The sequence below is a fragment of the Pan paniscus genome, chromosome 1, assembly GCF_029289425.2.
Source record: "Pan paniscus chromosome 1, NHGRI_mPanPan1-v2.0_pri, whole genome shotgun sequence".
Taxonomy (NCBI): domain Eukaryota; kingdom Metazoa; phylum Chordata; class Mammalia; order Primates; family Hominidae; genus Pan; species Pan paniscus.
Window position 1 is genome coordinate 78,237,421 of NC_073249.2, and position 19,568 is coordinate 78,256,988.

At 38.1% G+C, this 19,568-nt stretch overlaps 1 protein-coding gene across 17 annotated transcripts in view; it reads right to left on the bottom strand.

Moving 5' to 3' along the window:
• The window catches only part of PRRC2C (proline rich coiled-coil 2C), a 109,890-nt gene that overhangs the window by 76,349 nt on the left and 13,973 nt on the right, over positions 1 to 19,568 (bottom strand). For 12 of the 17 annotated variants that reach the window (XM_034940455.3, XM_055111658.2, XM_034940501.3 and 9 more), the window contains exons 2-6: positions 6,865 to 7,033; positions 5,894 to 6,071; positions 4,430 to 4,539; positions 3,217 to 3,342; positions 1,261 to 1,484 (exon numbers count right to left, since the gene is read on the bottom strand). In XM_034940455.3, coding sequence (XP_034796346.3) covers positions 1,261 to 1,484; positions 3,217 to 3,342; positions 4,430 to 4,539; positions 5,894 to 6,071; positions 6,865 to 6,976 — 750 coding nt within the window. In that variant the 5' untranslated portion in view covers positions 6,977 to 7,033. The remainder of the gene's footprint in view (positions 1 to 1,260; positions 1,485 to 3,216; positions 3,343 to 4,429; positions 4,540 to 5,893; positions 6,072 to 6,864; positions 7,034 to 19,568) is intronic. The other 5 variants (XM_008978301.5, XM_034940478.3, XM_034940464.3 and 2 more) reach the window with 3 other exon arrangements.

The following is a 19,568-nucleotide window of genomic DNA, read 5'->3' on the forward strand; positions in this document are numbered from 1 at the left end:
AACCTTGCCAACATGGCAAAATCCTGTCTCTACTAAAAATATAAAAATTAGCCAGGTATGGTGGCGGGCAGCTATAATCCCAGCTACTCAGGAGGCTAAGGCTAGGTTAATTGCTTGAACCTAGGAGGCAGAGGTTGCAGTGAGCCGACATCATGTCACTGCACTCCAGCCTGGGTGACAGAGCAAGACTCTGTTTCAAAAAAAAAAAAAAAGTGGTAGGAAAAGAGGCAGATTCATTGCACTGTTATCTTTATTTTTGTACATGTTTAAAATTTTCCATTAAAAAAAGTGTAAAGGCCAAGTGAGGTGGCTCATGTCTGTAATCCCAACACTCTGAGGGGCCAAGGTGGGCAGACTACTTGATGCCAGGAGTTCAAAACCAGCCTTGCCAACATGGCAAAACCCCATCTCTACTAAAAAAAAAAAAAAAAAAAAAAAAGCCAGGTGTGGTGGCATATGCCTGTAATTTCAGCTACTCGGGAGGCGGAGGCACAAGAATTGCTTGAACCCAGGGGGCAGAGGGTGCAGTGAGCTGAGATCATGCCACTGCACTCCAGCCTGGGTGAAAGAGCAAGACTCTGTCTCCAAAAAAAAAAAAAAAATTGAAAAAAAAATTAAAAGTACACAAATAAAAACTTTGAAACTACGGCAAGTGTTCTTTATCATTTTTTCCATGAACCACCCCTTTGGCAGTCTGATGAATCCTATGGACCTATGGACCTCCTCTCAGGAAAACATTTTAAATGCATAATGTAAAATACAAAAATATTGCAAAGAAGAACAATTACATTAAACAGAATGTTAGTGTAATTGTTCTCTGTATTTACAAAATAAATCTGTGGTATGGTAACATACGTGCTTCTTTATTAGATCATTATCTATGGGTCTAATAATTATTTTGAAGTAATGTTGAATGTAATGTGATATGAAAATATCTGCAATCCCTGTTAATAATAAAGATACTGCTGATTTGTTTCCTATCTGGTACAACTACACTTAACCAAATAAAACAGCTAGGTGTTTCTGCTAAGAAACACTGCGTGGTAATGTTTCCCGGATAGCCCAAATGATCTCTATCTTCTGGTGTTTACACCATGTGTAGTCCCTTCTCACAATATACCATACAATAAAAGAGAATGCTAATTTTTAGTTAGATGTTAATGAAAACAAAGACCTAAACTTTTCCCTATAACAATTCGCTCCTTGGAGCCCAGATCAAAAACCACTTGTTTGAATGCTTGTTCATTTAACAATACTCACATAAGGAGGCATCATAGCTCTATACTGGGAAGCGAGAGCAGCCTGCTGTCCATTCAGTTTAGCCTGTGGAGGACCACAAGCTATCCTCTTTTCCACCACTTTGAGGATATCATTTTGCTCTGATGTTCCAGCTGTGCTTTCATCCTGGCCAGGGAGCTTTTCATCTTGATCAGATGACGAAGGTGAGCCAGCAGCCTTACCACCATCTCTCCAACAAGCAACATCTAGTACGAAGGCAGAGAAAAAAGGAAAAAGATAAAAATCTGAAAATGGAACAAAGTGAAACCAAAATGTATTTCAGGAAGATGAAAGCAAGTAAGCAGAGTGAAAGAGCAGGAAAAGTCTAATCCAGGTCCTACTAATGCTTTCAAGTTGTTTGCGTAGTAGTGGCTTCCAAAGTGGAGAGGATGTACCTCAGAGGGTGTCACCACAAGCAAATACTGGGGTGGGAGAAGAAAATATTAGAACTTCTCTATGAAGCTTTATCAATATTTGGTATAGAAATTAAAATCACTGTTCTCCATATATCAGATGGCCATGTTTCAGAGTGACACACCTGAGGTTTCCTGAGGGAAGGAAGATGGGACTTCTACAATCTGGAAGGGTTGACAGTGATATTCTCATTTGTCTGTTTCCAGTATATTATTGTTAGTTACAGATGCCCCCAAGTGAACAGATTGCGTGAAATTATCTGGTGTAATTACACTTAACCAAATAAAACAGCTAGGTGGTTTTGCTAAGAAACACTGCATGATAACCAGTCTCCTGGATAGCCCAAATGATCATTATCTTCTGGTATTTACACTAAGTGTAGTCCCTTCTCACAATATAGCAGGGTTGGTCTGTGTAACCTGTAGAATATGGCAGAAGTGATAGCATGTCCCTCTCCAGATTAAGTTATTAAAGACTGTGGGCTTCTGTCTTGGGTGGAGGGTGTCTGTCTCTCATCATTTATTCTGCAGAAGCCATGTCATAAGCAGCCCCACTAACAGACCATAAAACTAAAGAGCCAAGAGCTACACCAGTCAGTTTGGAAGCACAGCCCCAGTCAAGTCAGCTTCAGACAGCTTCATTGCAGCTTTGAGAGAGAGTCCCTTGGCCAGAACCTCAAACTAAGCTGACCCTGGATTCCTGACCTTCAGATACAGTGGGATATCATAAGTATAGTTCAGTTTGTTGTTTTACATTGCTAAATTTGTTATGCAGCAATAGACAACTGGTGAAAATTCAACTGAACAAAATAGAGGAGTCAGCACATCTATTTCTAATACAAATGCACCAACCACATTATGACACTTGAAAAATAAGATTTAGATTTATTTAGATCTGACAAGAGCTAAAAAAATGTGAAATACATCAGGTTTTTAGAAATATGGAATTTGTAAACACTTCTGTCATAGACGAACCTCCCCATGTAAACAAGGTCCTTTAAGATACTTGGTAATGACAGTATGAAGCTATCACAATTAAGAAGACATTTAAAAATCCCTCGAACATTTTATACTTTTATTTTTAGTTTTTGCTTTGTAATGTACATAAACTATCCCTCATTATCCAAAATTATTTGTTTCCTCAGTTTGAGCTCAGAAAGTGAGGAATCACCGAATATTAATACAGTAGTAAGTAAATAGTTACACATTAGGGAAGCCTGCTCAAAAACTAATATAAAAAAATCCAAATATTGGTATACATGAAAGTCACCTGGACATCTTGTTAAAATGTAGATTTTGATTTAGTAAGTTGGATGCGAGGCCCAAGATGACACATTTCTAACATGTTCTCAAGTTATAGTGATACTGTCGGTGCAAAAATCATACCTGAGTAGCAAGTGACTATAGTACAAAGTCTGCCTTTTCAAACTAGGCAAATAATATATGCAACAGCAAGCAGGAGGTTGTATTGCAAGATAATACACAAATATGATCTCATTTTGTATTAAAGAGAAAGTACTCTTACTTGGTGGACGTAAACTGGGTCCAGGTCCATAGTTGTCATCATTTGTTTCCTTTTCTTTTTTTTCCTGATCCCCAGCTGCCTGCAGGCTGGGAAATTCTTGCTGAAACTGACTATTCACTTGGATTCCTATAGATTTTTTTTAAAAAAATTAAAGGTAACTTTTATACTGAAGATAATACAAACCACCCTCCCAGGATAGAGCTCTCTGCCTCTTTCTCTTAAATTATTCCACATTTCAGTGATGACTGTTCATAGCCATATCACTTTAAAATTCACCTAGACTCCTTTGAAAAGCTAATGATCAGCCATGAGGAGATGAAAGTCTAAGACAGTAATCTACCAGTACCATTCCAGAGGACTCATTTAAGATGACCATGCAAATGAAGAGCTTGTTTCTCTTTCATTATGACTCCTTACATTTTCAATACACATCAAATTCCTTTGCTAAGAATTCTCAGAATTCGTTCAAATCATATTACTGAAATAGTGTTTGATGAATAAAGACCCCAAGATCAAGATGAGGCTAAAATGCCTTTATTTAATTTATTGCTTCATTTACTTTACTCTGATTTAATTTACAGCTAAGATTATTACACCTCACTATTCACCCAACTTCCTATCTACCTATTTTTTGTACTTCTATAAATTAAAAGAGCTAGTTTTGTTAGCTTGAGGGCCCAGATTGGTTCTTCCATAGAATGTTTTATAGACAGTTCCTGTTTCGAAAGTGGGAAAACTAAATTCTGCTGGGGATTCCATCATTCCTTGGGGGAAAGGGGAATATTACAGCAGTGGTGCTTTATGGCTACTTTCTAGTTCTTCTCCTCTCAGGAATCGTGGCAGCATGTCTGAAACAGGAGATGTTGGGGACATAGATGAAAAATGAGTATGGTTTCTAACAATCTATGCGATGGCTGGATACTTTGAAGGTACAAGCTTTGCTTGGATATGCAGAGGTAAAGATAAAATGATGTGGGGCACAGGGTATCTTAAAGACTCCTTTCCTTAACCAATATCATTGACTCATACATGGCTCTTGACATTGGAACTTAGCTAGCCCAAGAGATTTTTTAAAAAACCTTTTTAAGAGCCTCGAGTATATCCTTTAACAATGCTTTATGGCTCTACCAAAACACAGTTCACCCCTTATCTCCTGCATGGCTGTTCAGTAACTATCAAGCCTAGGCAGCTTCCCCAACTAATGTCCACTTACCATCTCCTTGCCCACCTTGCTTGTTACTGGCCCATGATTTGGGAGCAGGTGCTACTTCTGGGGGAGCTGCAACCCCAGGTTTTGGCTGTGCTGGTGGCACTTCTGGTGTTCTTAAAAAAAATATGAATCCATTATTTCAGATACTGTATGTTTAAATAAAACCAATATTATATTTAAGGTAAACCTGTGTACAAATTATTTTGGCTATATGTTTATTCATTGGTAAATCTCCAATAAATGTTTTCTCTCTGCAACATTCCTTTAAATGAATTATGGCTATTTTTATCGTCTTTCATCTCTACCTTTGAATAACCCAATGAGATGAGTTTTGCTTGTTTTCCATTTTGTTTAAAACACACACACACACACACACACATACACACACACTTTTAATTAAACACAGTTACCAAATATCTGTTTTGAAGAAGTGAACACTTATAATTAAAAATAGCAGTATAAACATACATACAGTCTGGACTGGTGAAATTAGTTGAGGGCTAAAGCTAAGCAAACTCTCCACTTGGCAGTCAACAGGATCACCACTGTACTTACTACTGTTATTCAAAGAGGTAACAGCAACCTGCCTAATGCATTCACATGAGTAAAAGGTATTTTGAAAGGGTGTACAGTTTTATTCAATTCTTGTAATGAGGTAATGCTTAAAAATAAGAAAGTAGTTAAGAGGCTCACAAAATGCAATGTGTTTCTGGGACACTCATACCTATAACTGACTCATTACTATAAAATAATTTTACTACAGCTAACAAGCATTTAAGTATTTGATACATTACTACAGAAGTAGTCAAATTTACTATATAAATCTCCCCAGGCAGGAGTATAGAATTTTGATAAGAGATAGGCAAGAAAACATCAAGTATCCAATGGCTTGTCTTATTTTTTTTTAATTACCACTATTTAGGCTTGGTCATTCAATTAGCTAAGAGTCTGGCAAAATCCTTGACACACAGAAGTCTAAATAGTTGTTGAAAGAAGGATGACTAAGATGGACACTTAATTCTATCCTAACTTTCTTGCTACAGTATATACAAATTATTACTTGAGCACCTATGAAACATCAGGCAGTTTCAATGCTGGAGATACACAGTAAATTGGCAGACAGACACCCTTAGTATCATGGAATTTAGGTATCGGAGTCAACTCTTAATCATATTGGAAAGGGAATACCTGAGTTGGTGGTAGTATGAAAGTGGGGAGCCTAATAAAGGCTATGACATAAGCAAGGTTGTGATTCCCAATTCTGTCATCTGTTCTACCCTGACAAATTGAAATACTTTTAATAGGGAAAATTAACCAAAAGTTACTATAGTCAAAAGACTTTAAAGAGTATGAAGTATGTAATATGTAATACAGACAGCGTAACACTTAGCAAATAGTAGGTACTCAAACATAAGTTCCCTACAAAGAAAGGGGAAGGGCTTCATTCTTTAACAGACTTTGACTCACTTTTCTTCTTCATGTTGCTCTTGTTTTGATGCCCACCCTGTGCCATCTTTAGGTACAATGTTTACATTAGGATCATTGCCTTTGTTTTCTGCTTTAAGACTTGGGAGGTTAGCAGGTGGAGGCATACGCCGTGAAATACCGACTTTTCCAAGACTCTGTAATCCATGTCGAGCTGCAACTAAAGATCAATAACATCAACTTTCTTAGAACATCTATTTTATTACCCATTTTATTCCTCAAACAATATAGAAAAACAATAGGATTTAATGCAATCCCTGAATGATTTTCATTCATGTATTTTAAAATAATAATTTTAAAACTAAGCTACACACCTGCAACAAATTTCAGTGTAGAAATCAAGCCATTTAACAGCATTTAACAGATTCCTTAAAAATTTTAACAATGCAATTCAACACACTACAGAAAACATTGATAATACTGATATTTTTTCAGAAAATCTATTTCAAACTCAAAACTTAGAATGTTAGAGAATAAATGCATTGACTGTATGTTCATAAAGAATACTGTTAATATGCCATGCATGATTTTCAGTTTTCACTATATTCACTAGGTCACAGTATCTAACACACACGCACACACACCCCCACACACGAAACATAAGACTTTCTCTAGTCTATAATTAAAAAGATACTAAATTCCCACTAATATATAGGTCTGTGCCTATCAATCTCATTGACTGAGTTTCCCCTTTAGAGCCATACAGTTCTACCTTTTTTCTGCTGACAACAGAGAAAAACAAAAATATTTTAAAGGGCTCTATGAAAGTATAAATTTTCAATTATAAGATGTTTATCACATATCCTCTGAAAAATGTGTGCATGCATAAAAAGGCAAATGTAAATAGCGTTGTATTAACTTGGGTACATCCTAGCTTCTCATAGCAGCAGGTGTATCACTTATAGTAACAAAACAAACCATGAAAAACATAAGTGTCACTTGATTTTACTCACCTGTGGTTTTCTGTGTTTCTAATGATTTCCCCTTGTAAGTATTAAATAAACTGAGTGTTGCATACTTTTTCCCATCCTTTGCTTTTGTGCTCTGGCCTGACTTCTCCGACATTTCGGTGGAAACTCATCGAGTCCAAAACCTCCTGCCACACCCCTTAAAACCCCAGTCCTTAAGATGTACATAAGAAAGAAAAATAAGGATGAAAAACTCAGTAAATTCAAATGTTCACAGAAATTCTGAAAAAACTTCCCATATCAATGATAATTTCATAGAACTTTTTAACTGTCAAATTCCAATAACCAATACACAACAAAATTGATCACAATAAGCTATCATGCACTTGTGAAACATATCAGTTATATATGGTTTATAACTGCTTAACTCTATCATAGAGAATAAGGGTTATAATTCCATGCTGTCATGAATAGTTAAAACACAGTGAACCCACTGAGACTGTCTATTTTAAAAAGATATATTATCCAATTTAATATGCTTGAAATGCCTGACACATCAACCTATGCACATGGAATCCAAATGACAGGACAACATCTTCATTCCCCTACATATTACATCCCTGTATCATCATCAGGCAGTATGTGCCCAACAAAGCTCTATTAACTTTAACAGTTTAGAACAGAAACAACATTCTATGGTCTCTTCATTTCGTAAAAGGTAAAACATCTCACAAACACAAGGTATATAAAAATAACCTATTTCATCACTGCGGACTAAATATTCAAAAAATAGTATCCATTTTTTTCAAAGCATATATAAAGTTCCCTTACATATGAGAAGTTGTTAGAAATAAATAACATTTTCATAAGCATTCAAATACAAAGAGAATCCTCATCTTTAGAGCTAATGTACCCTCATCTTGGTGATGCACCCTAACTTGGTCTATTAATAGATAGGCAAAAAAGAAAAATTATGTCTCATGCTATTTCCCTTCAATTTAATTAAGTTGTAGATACATTAGATACTTATCAACCTAACGGTTGTTTTTGTTTTTGTTTTTGAGGGGTTATTGTAGCAGTAGGGTAGAAGATGGCTAATTCTACCATACAAACGATCAATAGCTGAAAACATTGAGAACTGAAACACAGGAGCCAAAGATAGTATAGAATACGTATACCACGCAAAAAGCATCAAAGTAAAGCCGTTAGTTTTATATTTGTCAATTACAGAATCAGCAGAGATGTCATTTTATATGCATGTAAAATGCCACCCAACGTTTGTATAGTTCCATTAAAATTTATCAGGCATTCTCACCTCTATTATCTCATTTCAGTCAAACAACTTTACAATGTAGTTACTGTCTTGATTTTTACACATAAAGACTAAATTAGATTGAATTTGAAACTAGGGTGTCAGGTTCAATCAATTACACTATGCTGCCTCCTCCCACATAATAGTGGAGATAACCATTTCGCTTTTCACGTATACATTTACAATAAACCATCTTTCCTTGAGACAACCGACAACCTGAAAAAAGACTGACCTACAACCAATAGGACTACACTAATACAATTTGCTACTATATGTAGAAGAATGTATACAATTAATTTTACCCCAAGACCGCTAATGATGATGATGTTGTGAAAAGAGAATGTACTACCAAAATCTATCCTATTGGCAAATTTACCGGTAACATGTACAAAGATATAGAAAGAATATTCATCTACAGTGACAAAAGAGGACAGTAAATATTCACTACCTGACAAAATTAAAATTCAAAGAGCTTTTTCATCAGGTGAAAAAAAAAAGGAACTGATGTATCAAGAAAAACAGTCAACTTGCTTAAGTTATTTAACTAAGAATCCTGAAATCTTGGACTTTTCTGAACACCATTATTACTCAAGCAACACTCTTGGTGAAGACCCTTTCTGTATATTAGAGAGAAAGCAACATCATGAGAAAAGAACTCCTTAAACTTCCTAGGAGCAAATCTCCAAACCAACCTGTATCTAACATCCAAACTTTCCTTCCTACACCTACTGCTACTGCGGTTCGCAGAACCATGTTTCTGGCCGGGCACGATGGCTCACACCTGTAATCCCAGCACTTTGGGAGACTGAGGCAGGCGATCACCTGAGGTCAGGAGTTCAAGACCAGCCTGGCCAACATGGTGAAACCCCGTCTCTACTAAAAATACAAAAATTAGCCAGGCATGGTGGCAGACACCTGTAATCCCAGCTACTCGGGAGGCTGAGGCAGGAGAATCACTTGAACCCGGAAGGTAGAGGTTGCAGTGAGCCGAGATCATGCCACTGTACTACAGCCTGGGTGACAGACCAAGACTCCATCTCAAAAAAAAAAAAAAAAAAACAATGTTTCTGAGACATGTGATTCTAGAGAAACCATGTTTCTCTAGAAATAGGATAAAAATGAAAATTCTCAGGTCCCAACCCAGACCTACTGAATCAAACTCTGAGGAAGGGGCCCAGCACTCTATAGCAAGTCTTCCAGATTGACTAAGACTTACAAAAATGTTAAGACCTACCGACTTATTATAAGCAGATATATTCTAAGCAGTGATTCTCAACTCTTGCTGTATACAAATCTGGGGGCAGGGGGGCAACTGGGCATCAACTCTTTCTAAAAAAAAAAAATTCTTCAGGTGATTCTAACTGAAAGTAGTTTGAGAATCACTGCAATACAGAAAGTTTATCTTTCTTCTCATTCCATTTAAGGTCAATCTTTCCTCTAGTGCTCTTCATCCTATCCCCACTTCCCTTCTTATCTAAACTCTTGTCTAGGAAATCTCATTAGCTCCTTTGGCTTTAACTACTAACTGATTACCTTCAGCTCAGTACTCCTGAGGAATATATCCCCACACTGCCTGTTTACATTTCTTTGTTTTGAATGAAGTTTCACTTTTAACTAGAACAGAGGCATCTATTTCATGGCAAAACTTTAAGAAGCAAGCCTACTAAACATTCTGTCCAGCATAAGACAAAAATAATGGTTAAAAAATCAAATTGGGCCGGGCACGGTGGCTCTGGCCTGTAATCCCAGCACTTTGGGGGGCTGAGGCAGGTGGATCGTGAGGTCAGGAGATCGAGACCATCCTGGCTAACACGGTGAAACCCGTCTCTACTAAAAATACAAAAAATTAGCCAGGCATGGTGGCGGGTGCCTGTAGTCCCAGCTACTCGGGAGGCTGAGGCAGGAGAATGGCTTCAACCTGGAAGGCGGAGCTTGCGGTGAGTGGAGATCATGCCACTGCACTCCAGCCTGGGCGACAGAGCAAGACTCTGTCTCAAAAAAAAAGAAAAAGAAAAAGAAAAAGAAATTAAATTGATGGTCAATGAAGAAAATAATCAACACTTGACAAAATGTAAATATAAGAACTCAACAAATCAAACCAGCCCAAAGAGTAAAGCTTTGAACAGACAATTCACTAGAGAAATGTTAGTAAGCAAGCGTATTAAAATGTCCAACGTTACAACTAAACAAAAATCAAAATAAAATGTCAAGTTCAGCTTCTCTATATTCTTATGAAGGAACACAAAGTAGTAATACACAATTTAACCACAGGGTTATAGAACATCTGATTTAACTCTAGCCATCGCAGAACACTCAAGCTTGAAAGAATCATAAAATGAACCTTAACTTCCCTACTTAAAATCAAGACAATACCAATCCTTCTCAATAACACATTAAACCAAGTTTGATTTATCCCTAGAATGCAAGATTGGTTTAATATATGCAAATCAATGTGATATACCACAGTTTAACAGAATGAAGAGTAAAAACCAAATGATCATCTCAATAAACGCAGAAAACCATGTGACAAAGTTTAACATCCTTTCATGATAAAAACTCTCAACAAAATAGGTACAGAGGAAAATTCCTCAACATAATAAAGGTCATTTACAAAAATCCCACAGCTAACATCATAATCAATGGGAAAAACCTGAAGGCTTTTTCCTGAAATCTAGTACACAGCTAGAATGTCCACTTTTACCATTTCTATTCAACACAGTGCTGGAAGGACTAGCAACAACAATCAGACCAAAAAAAGGAATAAAAGGTATCACAAATCAGAAGGAAAGTAAAACTATCCCTGTTTGCAGATGACATGATCTTTTAAGTAGAAAACTCTAAAATTTCACAAAAACTGTTGAAACTAATAAATGAACTCAGTAAAGCAACAGGATACAAAATCAACATACAAAAAATCAGTTGCATTTCTTTTCACAAATAACAACCTAGATGAAAAGGAAACCAAGAAAACAATCCCATTTACTAGAGCATCAAAAAGAATAAAGTTCTTAAGAGTAATCTAACCAAGGGAGCAAAATACTCGTACACTGAAAACTATAAAATACTGATACAAGAAATCGAAGACATAAATAAATAGAAAGATAGCCCACATTCACAGATTGGAAGAATATTGTTAACAAGCCAGCAAAGAAAGACCTGAGAGGATCAGAGGGGAATAGTGCCTGAAGTTCATAAAGGGCTGGGAATAGTACCTGTTTCACAACCAAGACTAAAAAGATGACATGACATGCTTCACCAGGCATTAGGTAGAGATTTTTTTTTTGAGACAGAGTCTAACTCTGTTGCCCAGGCTACTTAAGTAGAGTAATGCAATCTCAGCTCACTGAAACCTCTGCCTCTTGGGTTCAAGTGATCCTCCTGCTTCTGCCTCCCAAGTAGTTGGGACTACGGGCGTCTGCCACCATGCCCGGCTAATTTTTGTATTTTTAGTAAAGACGGGGTTTCACCATGTTGGTCAGGGTGGTCTTGAACTCCTGATCTCAGGTGATCCACCGTCCTCGGCCTCCCAAAGTGCTGCGATTACAGACGTGAGCCACTGCACCCAACCCAGGTAGAGTACTGAGCAAAGCCTTGCCTCCAGCAGTGGGTGAAAATTACCCTAATGTAAATACTGCTCTGATCTTGTCTAACAAATCTTTTCTTCTTTTTATGTTAAATACATGAGATGGGGTCTCACTATGTTGCCCAAGCTGGTCTCAAGTGATCCTCCCACCTCGGTTCTTCCCAGTAGGTGGGATTACAGGCATGTGTCACCACATCTGGCTTGTCTAACAAACCTTAAAGCTACACTTGAAAAGATAAACAGTTTCCCAGTAACTTAACTGAATCCCAGAATCAAGGGGGGTGGGGAGGGGAATCAAGCAAGTGAAACCAACCTAGTCTTGACTATTGATGTTAGAATTAGTGGACAAGAATGTTAGAAGTTATTTTTCTTATGTCACCTTGTCTAAGAAAAAGCTACTTTATAACTGTATTCTATATGTTCAACAAGCTAAAGATTGAATACAAATAGAGACACAAAAGACATGAAAACATCAAAACGTAGAGAAAAAAATACACCAATTGGTATTACTAGCATTTTAGACACACTGCCAAAGGAAACAATACTGCAGGCTGCAACCCTTTATGAAAAAGAAAACTCCCCTTTCCAATTAAAACACACACACACACAAACACACACACACAAAGAAAAAAAATAGTGAATCTGAAGCCATCAATAGAAGCTATCCAATGGGAAAGATAAAGTGGAAAAAGCTTAAAAAAAAAAAAAGACCTTAAGTGAACCTTAAGACAACTTCAAACAGCCTAATCTATGTGTAATTGGTGTTACACATAGAGGGGCTTGAGAAAGTGAAAAAACAATGGCCAAAATGGTACAAATTTGATGAAAACTGCAAACCCAGATCCAAAAGACTCAACAAAGCCCAAGTCTAAGAAACGTGAAGAACCCACACCAAAGCCCATCATAATCAAAGTATTTAAAACCAGTGATAAAGAGAAAATCTTAAAAGTAACAAGAGAAAATGTTGCTTTACATACAGAGAAACAGAATAACAGCAGAATCCTCATGGGAAATGCTGCAAGCAGTAGAGCTACATGCTTAAAGTACTGAAAGAAAAAATAAAAACAGAATTCTACATGCAGCAAAACATCTTCCAAAAATAAAGGCAAAATTGGCTGGGCACGGTGGCTCATGCCTGTATTCCCAGCACTTTGGGAGGCTGAGGTGGACAGATCACTTAAAGTCAGGAGTTCGAGACCAGTCTAGCCAAAATGGTGAAACCCTGGCTCTACTTTTCACCACTGTGTCATCATAGTGTGTACTTACAAATGTAGATGGCATAGCCTACTGAACACCATGTTCAGTAACCTGCACAGCATGTTACTGTACTGAATACTGTACACAACGGTAACAAAAGCTGAAATATTTGTATATCGAAACATGTCTAAACATAGAAAGCGTACAGTAAAAATATGGTATTATAATCTTATGAGGCCACTGTCATATATGCGGCCCACTGTTGACCGAAACATCGTTATGCAGTGCATGATGTGGATGCAGAAAAACTATCTGACAAAAATCAACCCATTCCTGATTTGAAAAACAGAAACAAAACAAAAACCTCAATAAATAGGAATAGAAGGGAACAGTTAAAAGTTTGTATGCTTGCCCTTCTGTTCCCTTCAATGAAGAGAAATGAGGTAAGGATATCCACTCTCTCTTAACACTTCTTTCTGTTCAACACTATACTAAAAGTTCCAGCCAGCAAAATAAGAAAGAAACAACAAAAAAAATTCAAATTGGAAGGGATAAAGTAAAATTGTCTGTAATAGTTAGCATTATATGATCACATATGTAGAAAATCTGGTATCTTAAAAAACCTACTAGATGGGAGTTTACAAGAGCATATAAGATCAATACACAAAATTCAATTGTACTTCTATACAGCACTAAACAATCAGAAACAGAAATTACATATAGTGCCATTTGTAATAGCAATACAAAATGAAATACAGCCAGGCACGGTGGCTCATGCCTGTAATCCCAGCACTTTGGGAGGCCGAGGCAGGTGGATCACCTAAGGTTGGGAGTTCGAAACTAGCCTGACCAACATGGAGAAACTCTGTCTCTACTAAAAATACAAAAATTAGCCGGGTGTGGTGGCACATGCCTGTAATCCCAGCTACTCGGGAGGCTGAGGCAGGAGAATCACTTGAACTCGGGAGGCGGAGGTTGCCATGAGCAGAGATCGTGCCATTGCACTCCAGCCTGGGCAACAAGAGTGAAACTCTGCCTCAAAAAAAAAAAAAAAAAAAAAAAAATTGAAATACTTACGGATACATCTGACAAAAGATACGTAAGACCTACACATTGAACACTACAAAACATTATTTAAAAAGCTACATAAACATGGCATAAGAACTTATGCCATGTATATGGATCACAAGACCCAATATTAAGATGACAATTATTTTCAAATTTATCTACAGATTCAAAGCAATCCCCAACAAAACCTCAGAAGAAATTTATTGGAGGACAAAAGTTGTCAAGCTGATTCTAAAATTTATAAAGAAATGGACTGGCTCTAGAACAGCACCACCCACCCCCTACCCTCCACCCCGCCAGCTTTGAAAAGAATGAAATTGGAAGGTGAATACTACTTGCTTTCAAGACTTAAGGCACAGCAATGAAGACAGTGTGGTACTGGTGTAAAAATAAGACAAATAGTTCAGTGGAGCAGAATAGAGTCAAGAAATAGAAATACACATAAGCATTTATTTTTGACAAATGCAAAGAAATTCAGTGAATAAAGGACAGTCTTCCCAAAAATGATACTGGAGCAATTATGTGTACATAATATTAAAAACTTAACACTGATTCATACCTTACACCATATATGAAACTCAACTCAAAAATGAACCACAGACAAAATGTAAAACCTGAAACTGTAAAACTTCCAGAGAAAACATAGGAGAAAATCTTTGTGACACTGGGTTAGATAAGGACTTCTTAGATATAACACCAAAAGCACAATCTATAAAAAATGAAATTTATAAACTGGACTTTTGCTTTTTGAAAGATAATGTTGAGAACTAAAGGACAAACTAGAGTCTGGAAAAAAAATTGTCCAATCATAGATCTGAGAAAGAACTTTTATCAAGAATACATACAAAACTCTCATAATAACCAACCCAGTTTTTAAAAATCGGCAGGAGATTTGAAGAGACACTTCACCAGACATATACAAATGGTAAGTAAGCATATGAAGATACTCAGTGACATGGTTTGGCTCTGTCCCCAACCAAATTTCATCTTGAATTGTACCTCCCTCAATTCCCACATGTCATGGGAGGGACCCGGTGGAAGGTAACTGAATCACGGCGACGGGTTTTTCCTGTGCTGTTCTTGTGATAGTGAATAATTCTAAAGAGATCTGATGGTTTTATACAGGGAAGTTTCCCTGTACAAGTTCTCTCTGTCTGCTGCCATGTAAGACGCAGCTTTGCTCCTCTTTGCCTTCTGCCATGATTGTGAGGCCTCCCCAGCCATGTGGAACTGTGAGTCAATTAAACCTCTTTACTTTATAAATTGCCCGGTCTTGGGTATGTCTTTAGCCATGTGAGAACAAACTAATACACTCAGTATCATTTGTATTTGGGAAATGCAAATTTAAACCAAAATAAAATACCTCCACACATCCAATACAATTTCTAAAATTATAGAATGATTATATCAGGTTTTGGCAAGAATATTAAAGAACCGGAAATGAAAATAGCACCATCACTTTGAAAAACAATTTGGCAGTTTCTTTTTTTTTTTTTTTTTGAGATGGAGTCTTACTCTGTTGCTCAGGCTGGAGTGCAGTGGCGCGATCCTGGCTCACAGCAACCTCCGCCTCCCGGGTTCAAGTGATTCTCCTGCCTCAGCCTCCCAAGTAGCTGGGACTACAGGCACGTGCCACCACGCCCGGCTAATTTTTGTACTTTTAGTAAAGATGGGGTTTTGTCATGTTGGCTAGGCTAGTCTCGAACTCCTGACCTCAGATGATCCACCTGCCTCATCCTCCTAAAGTGCTGAGATTACAGGTGTGAGCCACCGCACCCGGCCTACAAACACATTTATATGAACATTCACTGAGCACTCTATCATTATCAATAAGCCTCCTTCTACCACCAAAGGTGTTTATGGTAATGCCTCTAGTTTTCGTGCACCTGCATGGGAACCTAACCCACACCTGTAACACTGTTTCCAAGGGATAAAGTATTTACTTCTCTCTTATATGCCTTTGCCATTGGACATTAAAACCTTAGATAACAAAACCAACGTCGGCTGGGCGCGGTGGCTCATGCTGTAATCCCAGCACTTTGGGAGGCCAAGGCAGGCGAATCATTTGAGGTCAGGAGTTTGAGACCAGTTCTGCCAACATGGTGAAACCCCGTCTCTACTAAAAGTATAAAAACTAGCCGGGTGTGTGGTGCATGCCTGTAATCCCAGGTAGTCAGGAGGCTGAGGCAGAAGAATCGCTTGAACCCAGGAAGTGGAGGTTGCAGTGAGCCAAGATCGAGTCTTTGCACTCCAGCCTGTGCACGGAGCAAAACTCCATCTCAATAACAACAACAATCAACGTCCTTTTAAGGCCTACTAGAGTAGTTGGTATGTTCTCTAAAATATAATTTAGCAAAACAATTCTCTACAGGTTACACAGAAACAAGCCTTTTTTGGTGTTTCAGATATTAGGATATGTTATGAAAATACAGATGATGCCCCTGCCTTCACGGAACTTTTAACAAAACAATAAACAAGTAAATAAAAATGTGGGAATGAAAAAGTCAACTGGGTAAAAAGGGGCAGCAAAGAGGTAAAGGGGACTTTGGATAGGATAGCAAAGGTCCAGAAGACCTCTCTGAAAAGGGGACAGGAGTTAAGGAAAACCAATCAGTGGTTTTCAACTTAGGCTGCACAGTTATCCAAAGTTTTTAAAAAATATTGTATGTCAAGGCCCCATGCCAGGCAATTAAATCAGAATTTCTTGGGCCAGGCCTGGCAATAGTATTTTTTGAAAAGTTCCCCAAGCGTCTCTAAACTGTACCCACAGTTGAGAACCACTGAAAAGCAAACCAATTTCAATCTAAGAACGTTCAAGTGTAAAAGTCATGTCTCAGGGAGACAGGCAGGAGATGAAATCAGAGTAGGCAAAAGTCACATTTTGCAGAGCCTTGGATTAGAAGTGTTATCCTTGAGTTTATTCTAAATGCCACAAAAAAAGCTGGGTGTGGTGGTGTATGCCTGGAGTCCCAGCTACTGAGAAGGCAGGGGTGGGATGATTATTTGAGTCCAAGTCCAGCCTGGGCAATACCAGCAAGACCCCCATCTCTCATTTGCAATAAAAAAACAAAAAAGGTTTTAATGGCAAGAAAAGCCACTGGAGGAAAAAGCTAGTAAAAAAATCTCAATTGCTGAGTAGGCACAGATGCACTCAGCATAACCACATTTAAGTAACAAAATAGTACAATTTACATAATTAGTAATCCCAAAACCCTTGAAACAGCATGCTCAGTAGCATTTGCCTTCAGCTTGCCAGCTCTGATTTCAAAACCCATCCACACAGTTATAGAGGATATCAAAATAAGTATACCCTCTACCTATATCAATTTTAATTTTGAAAAGCTTTTTTATTACTTTTACAATGTTAGTACTTTTTATATTACTGTCCTACTTGCCGTGTATCTAAAAATCTCAATCATTAAGGGCAGAGGATCAGCCTGTAAAAACAAAACCTTCTGAATAACACACCTTTCTTTCTCTGTTTGAGGAAGAGAAAATCATTATTTTAAGTTCAAGGTTCTATGACTGACTGAGCAATGCTGGTAAGAAACTAGCATTTTTCATTGTAATTAGATGTATCAAAACAGGTACACCTCAGCTGGGAGTGGTGGCTCACATCTGTAATGCCAGCACTTTGGGAGGCCAAGGCATGCAGATCACTTGAGCTCAGGAGTTTGAGACCAGCCTGGGCAACATGACAAAACTCTGTTTCTACAAAAAATACAAAAATTAACAGGGCATTGTGGCGGGCACCTGTAGTCCCAGCTACTCAGGAGGCTGAGGCACGGAGGACTGCTTTGAGTCCAGGAGGTCAAAGCTGTAGTGAACCCTGTTCACACAGTCGCTCATGAGTAGTAACCCCAGCACTTTGGGAGGCCAAGTCAGGAGGATCACTTGAGCCCAGGAGTTCAAGACCAGACTGAACCGATAGTGAGACCCTGTCTCTACAAAAATAAATAAATTAGCTGGGTATGGTGGCACACGCCTGCAGTCCCAGCTACTCAGGAGGCTGAGGTGGGAGGACTGCTGGAGCACAGGAAGTCGAGGCTGCAGTGAGCCATGATGGCGCCACTGCACTCTACCCTAGGCCAAGAGAGTAAGACCCTGTCTCAAAAAACAAAACAAGACATGTGCATCTGCATTTTCCATATTTTGTACAACAAATATTACCTTGTAACAGTTTTGTTTTTGGGGGGAGGAAAAAAAGAAATGAAAGAAGAAGTTTAGGAGGAAAAAAAAGGAAGCCAGGGATTTTAAAGCAGATTGTTTCCAAAAGGTCTAAAAGAAATTTGGAAGGCAGCAGTTTAATATATACATTAACCTTTTAAAATCAAAGAATGACACTGAACAGTGATAACAAAAGGACGTTTTTCATGAAAGGATAGCTATCCTAGATTGAAACTCTCTGGAGACAACCTGGGAAACATAGTGAGACTGTCTCTAACAAAACAACTAAAAAGTAGCCAGGCATGGTGGCGTGTACCGGTAGTTCAAGCTACTTAAGAGGCTGAGGCAGGAGGACAGCCTCAGCAGAAGTTCAAGGCTGCAGTGAGCTATGACTGCACCAGTCCACTCAAGCCTGGGTGACACAGCAAGATTGTCTCTAAAAATGAAAAAAATTAAAATTAAAAAAAAGAGAAAATCTGGAAGAAAAAAGTCTAAGTGGTTTCCACATTTGTTAAAGAGATTAGCTATGGTCTCTCAAATTCCTTTGGTACTCAAAACTATAAGATTCTAGTTTTAATACTGAAAACCTTATTTTAAGCAATACTGAAAATTTAGTATATTTGGAAAAATAACCCCCATACTTCAGCAAATTGCAATTTGCTAAATTCAACTGAATGACATAACTTTCTTTCTGGCCACAATGGGTTTCTAAATATCCAAGCTCTGTTTACCGTTCTTTCCTCATTATTCTCATGATGAGAGTTCAGTTCCCGTGGAAAATACAGTGTCCCCCAGATTTAAATAGTTAACATTAAAAATGAACGACAACAATTTCCAGAGAAGTATACTCTACAAGTGTTTTACAGAACATTTGTAAATCAGGAAATAATGTGTATTAACTAATTGATAATAGTCAAGTATCACATATAAATATAAAAGTTAAATAGCATCTGTGTAAACCATTTTCTTTGGTTTCCATGACTATGACAGCTTTCAGCCTCGTTACTTTTTTTCTGTCTCTTCTTGCCATTGCTCCCTTTTCTGTTTCGTCTTTTTTTGAGTCCCACTTTGTCGCCCAGGCTGGAGTGCAGTGGCACGATCTTGGCTCACTGAAATTTCTGCCTCCCAGGTTCAAGCGATTCTCCTGCCTCAGCCTCCAGAGTAGCTGGGATTACAGGTGTCTGCCACCATGCCCGGCTAATTTTTGTATTTTTAGTAGAGACAGGGTTTCACCATGTTGGCCAGGCTGGTCTCGAACTCCCGACCTCAAGTGATCCACCTGCCTCGGCCTCCTGAGTAGTAATCCCAAAGTGCTGAGATTACAGGCGTGAGCCACCGTGCCCGGCCCATCTCTCCCTTTTCTATTAATAAGTGCTTTCTCCTTTGGCCATCTCATCTGCTGTTCACTGCTTCAAATATTAT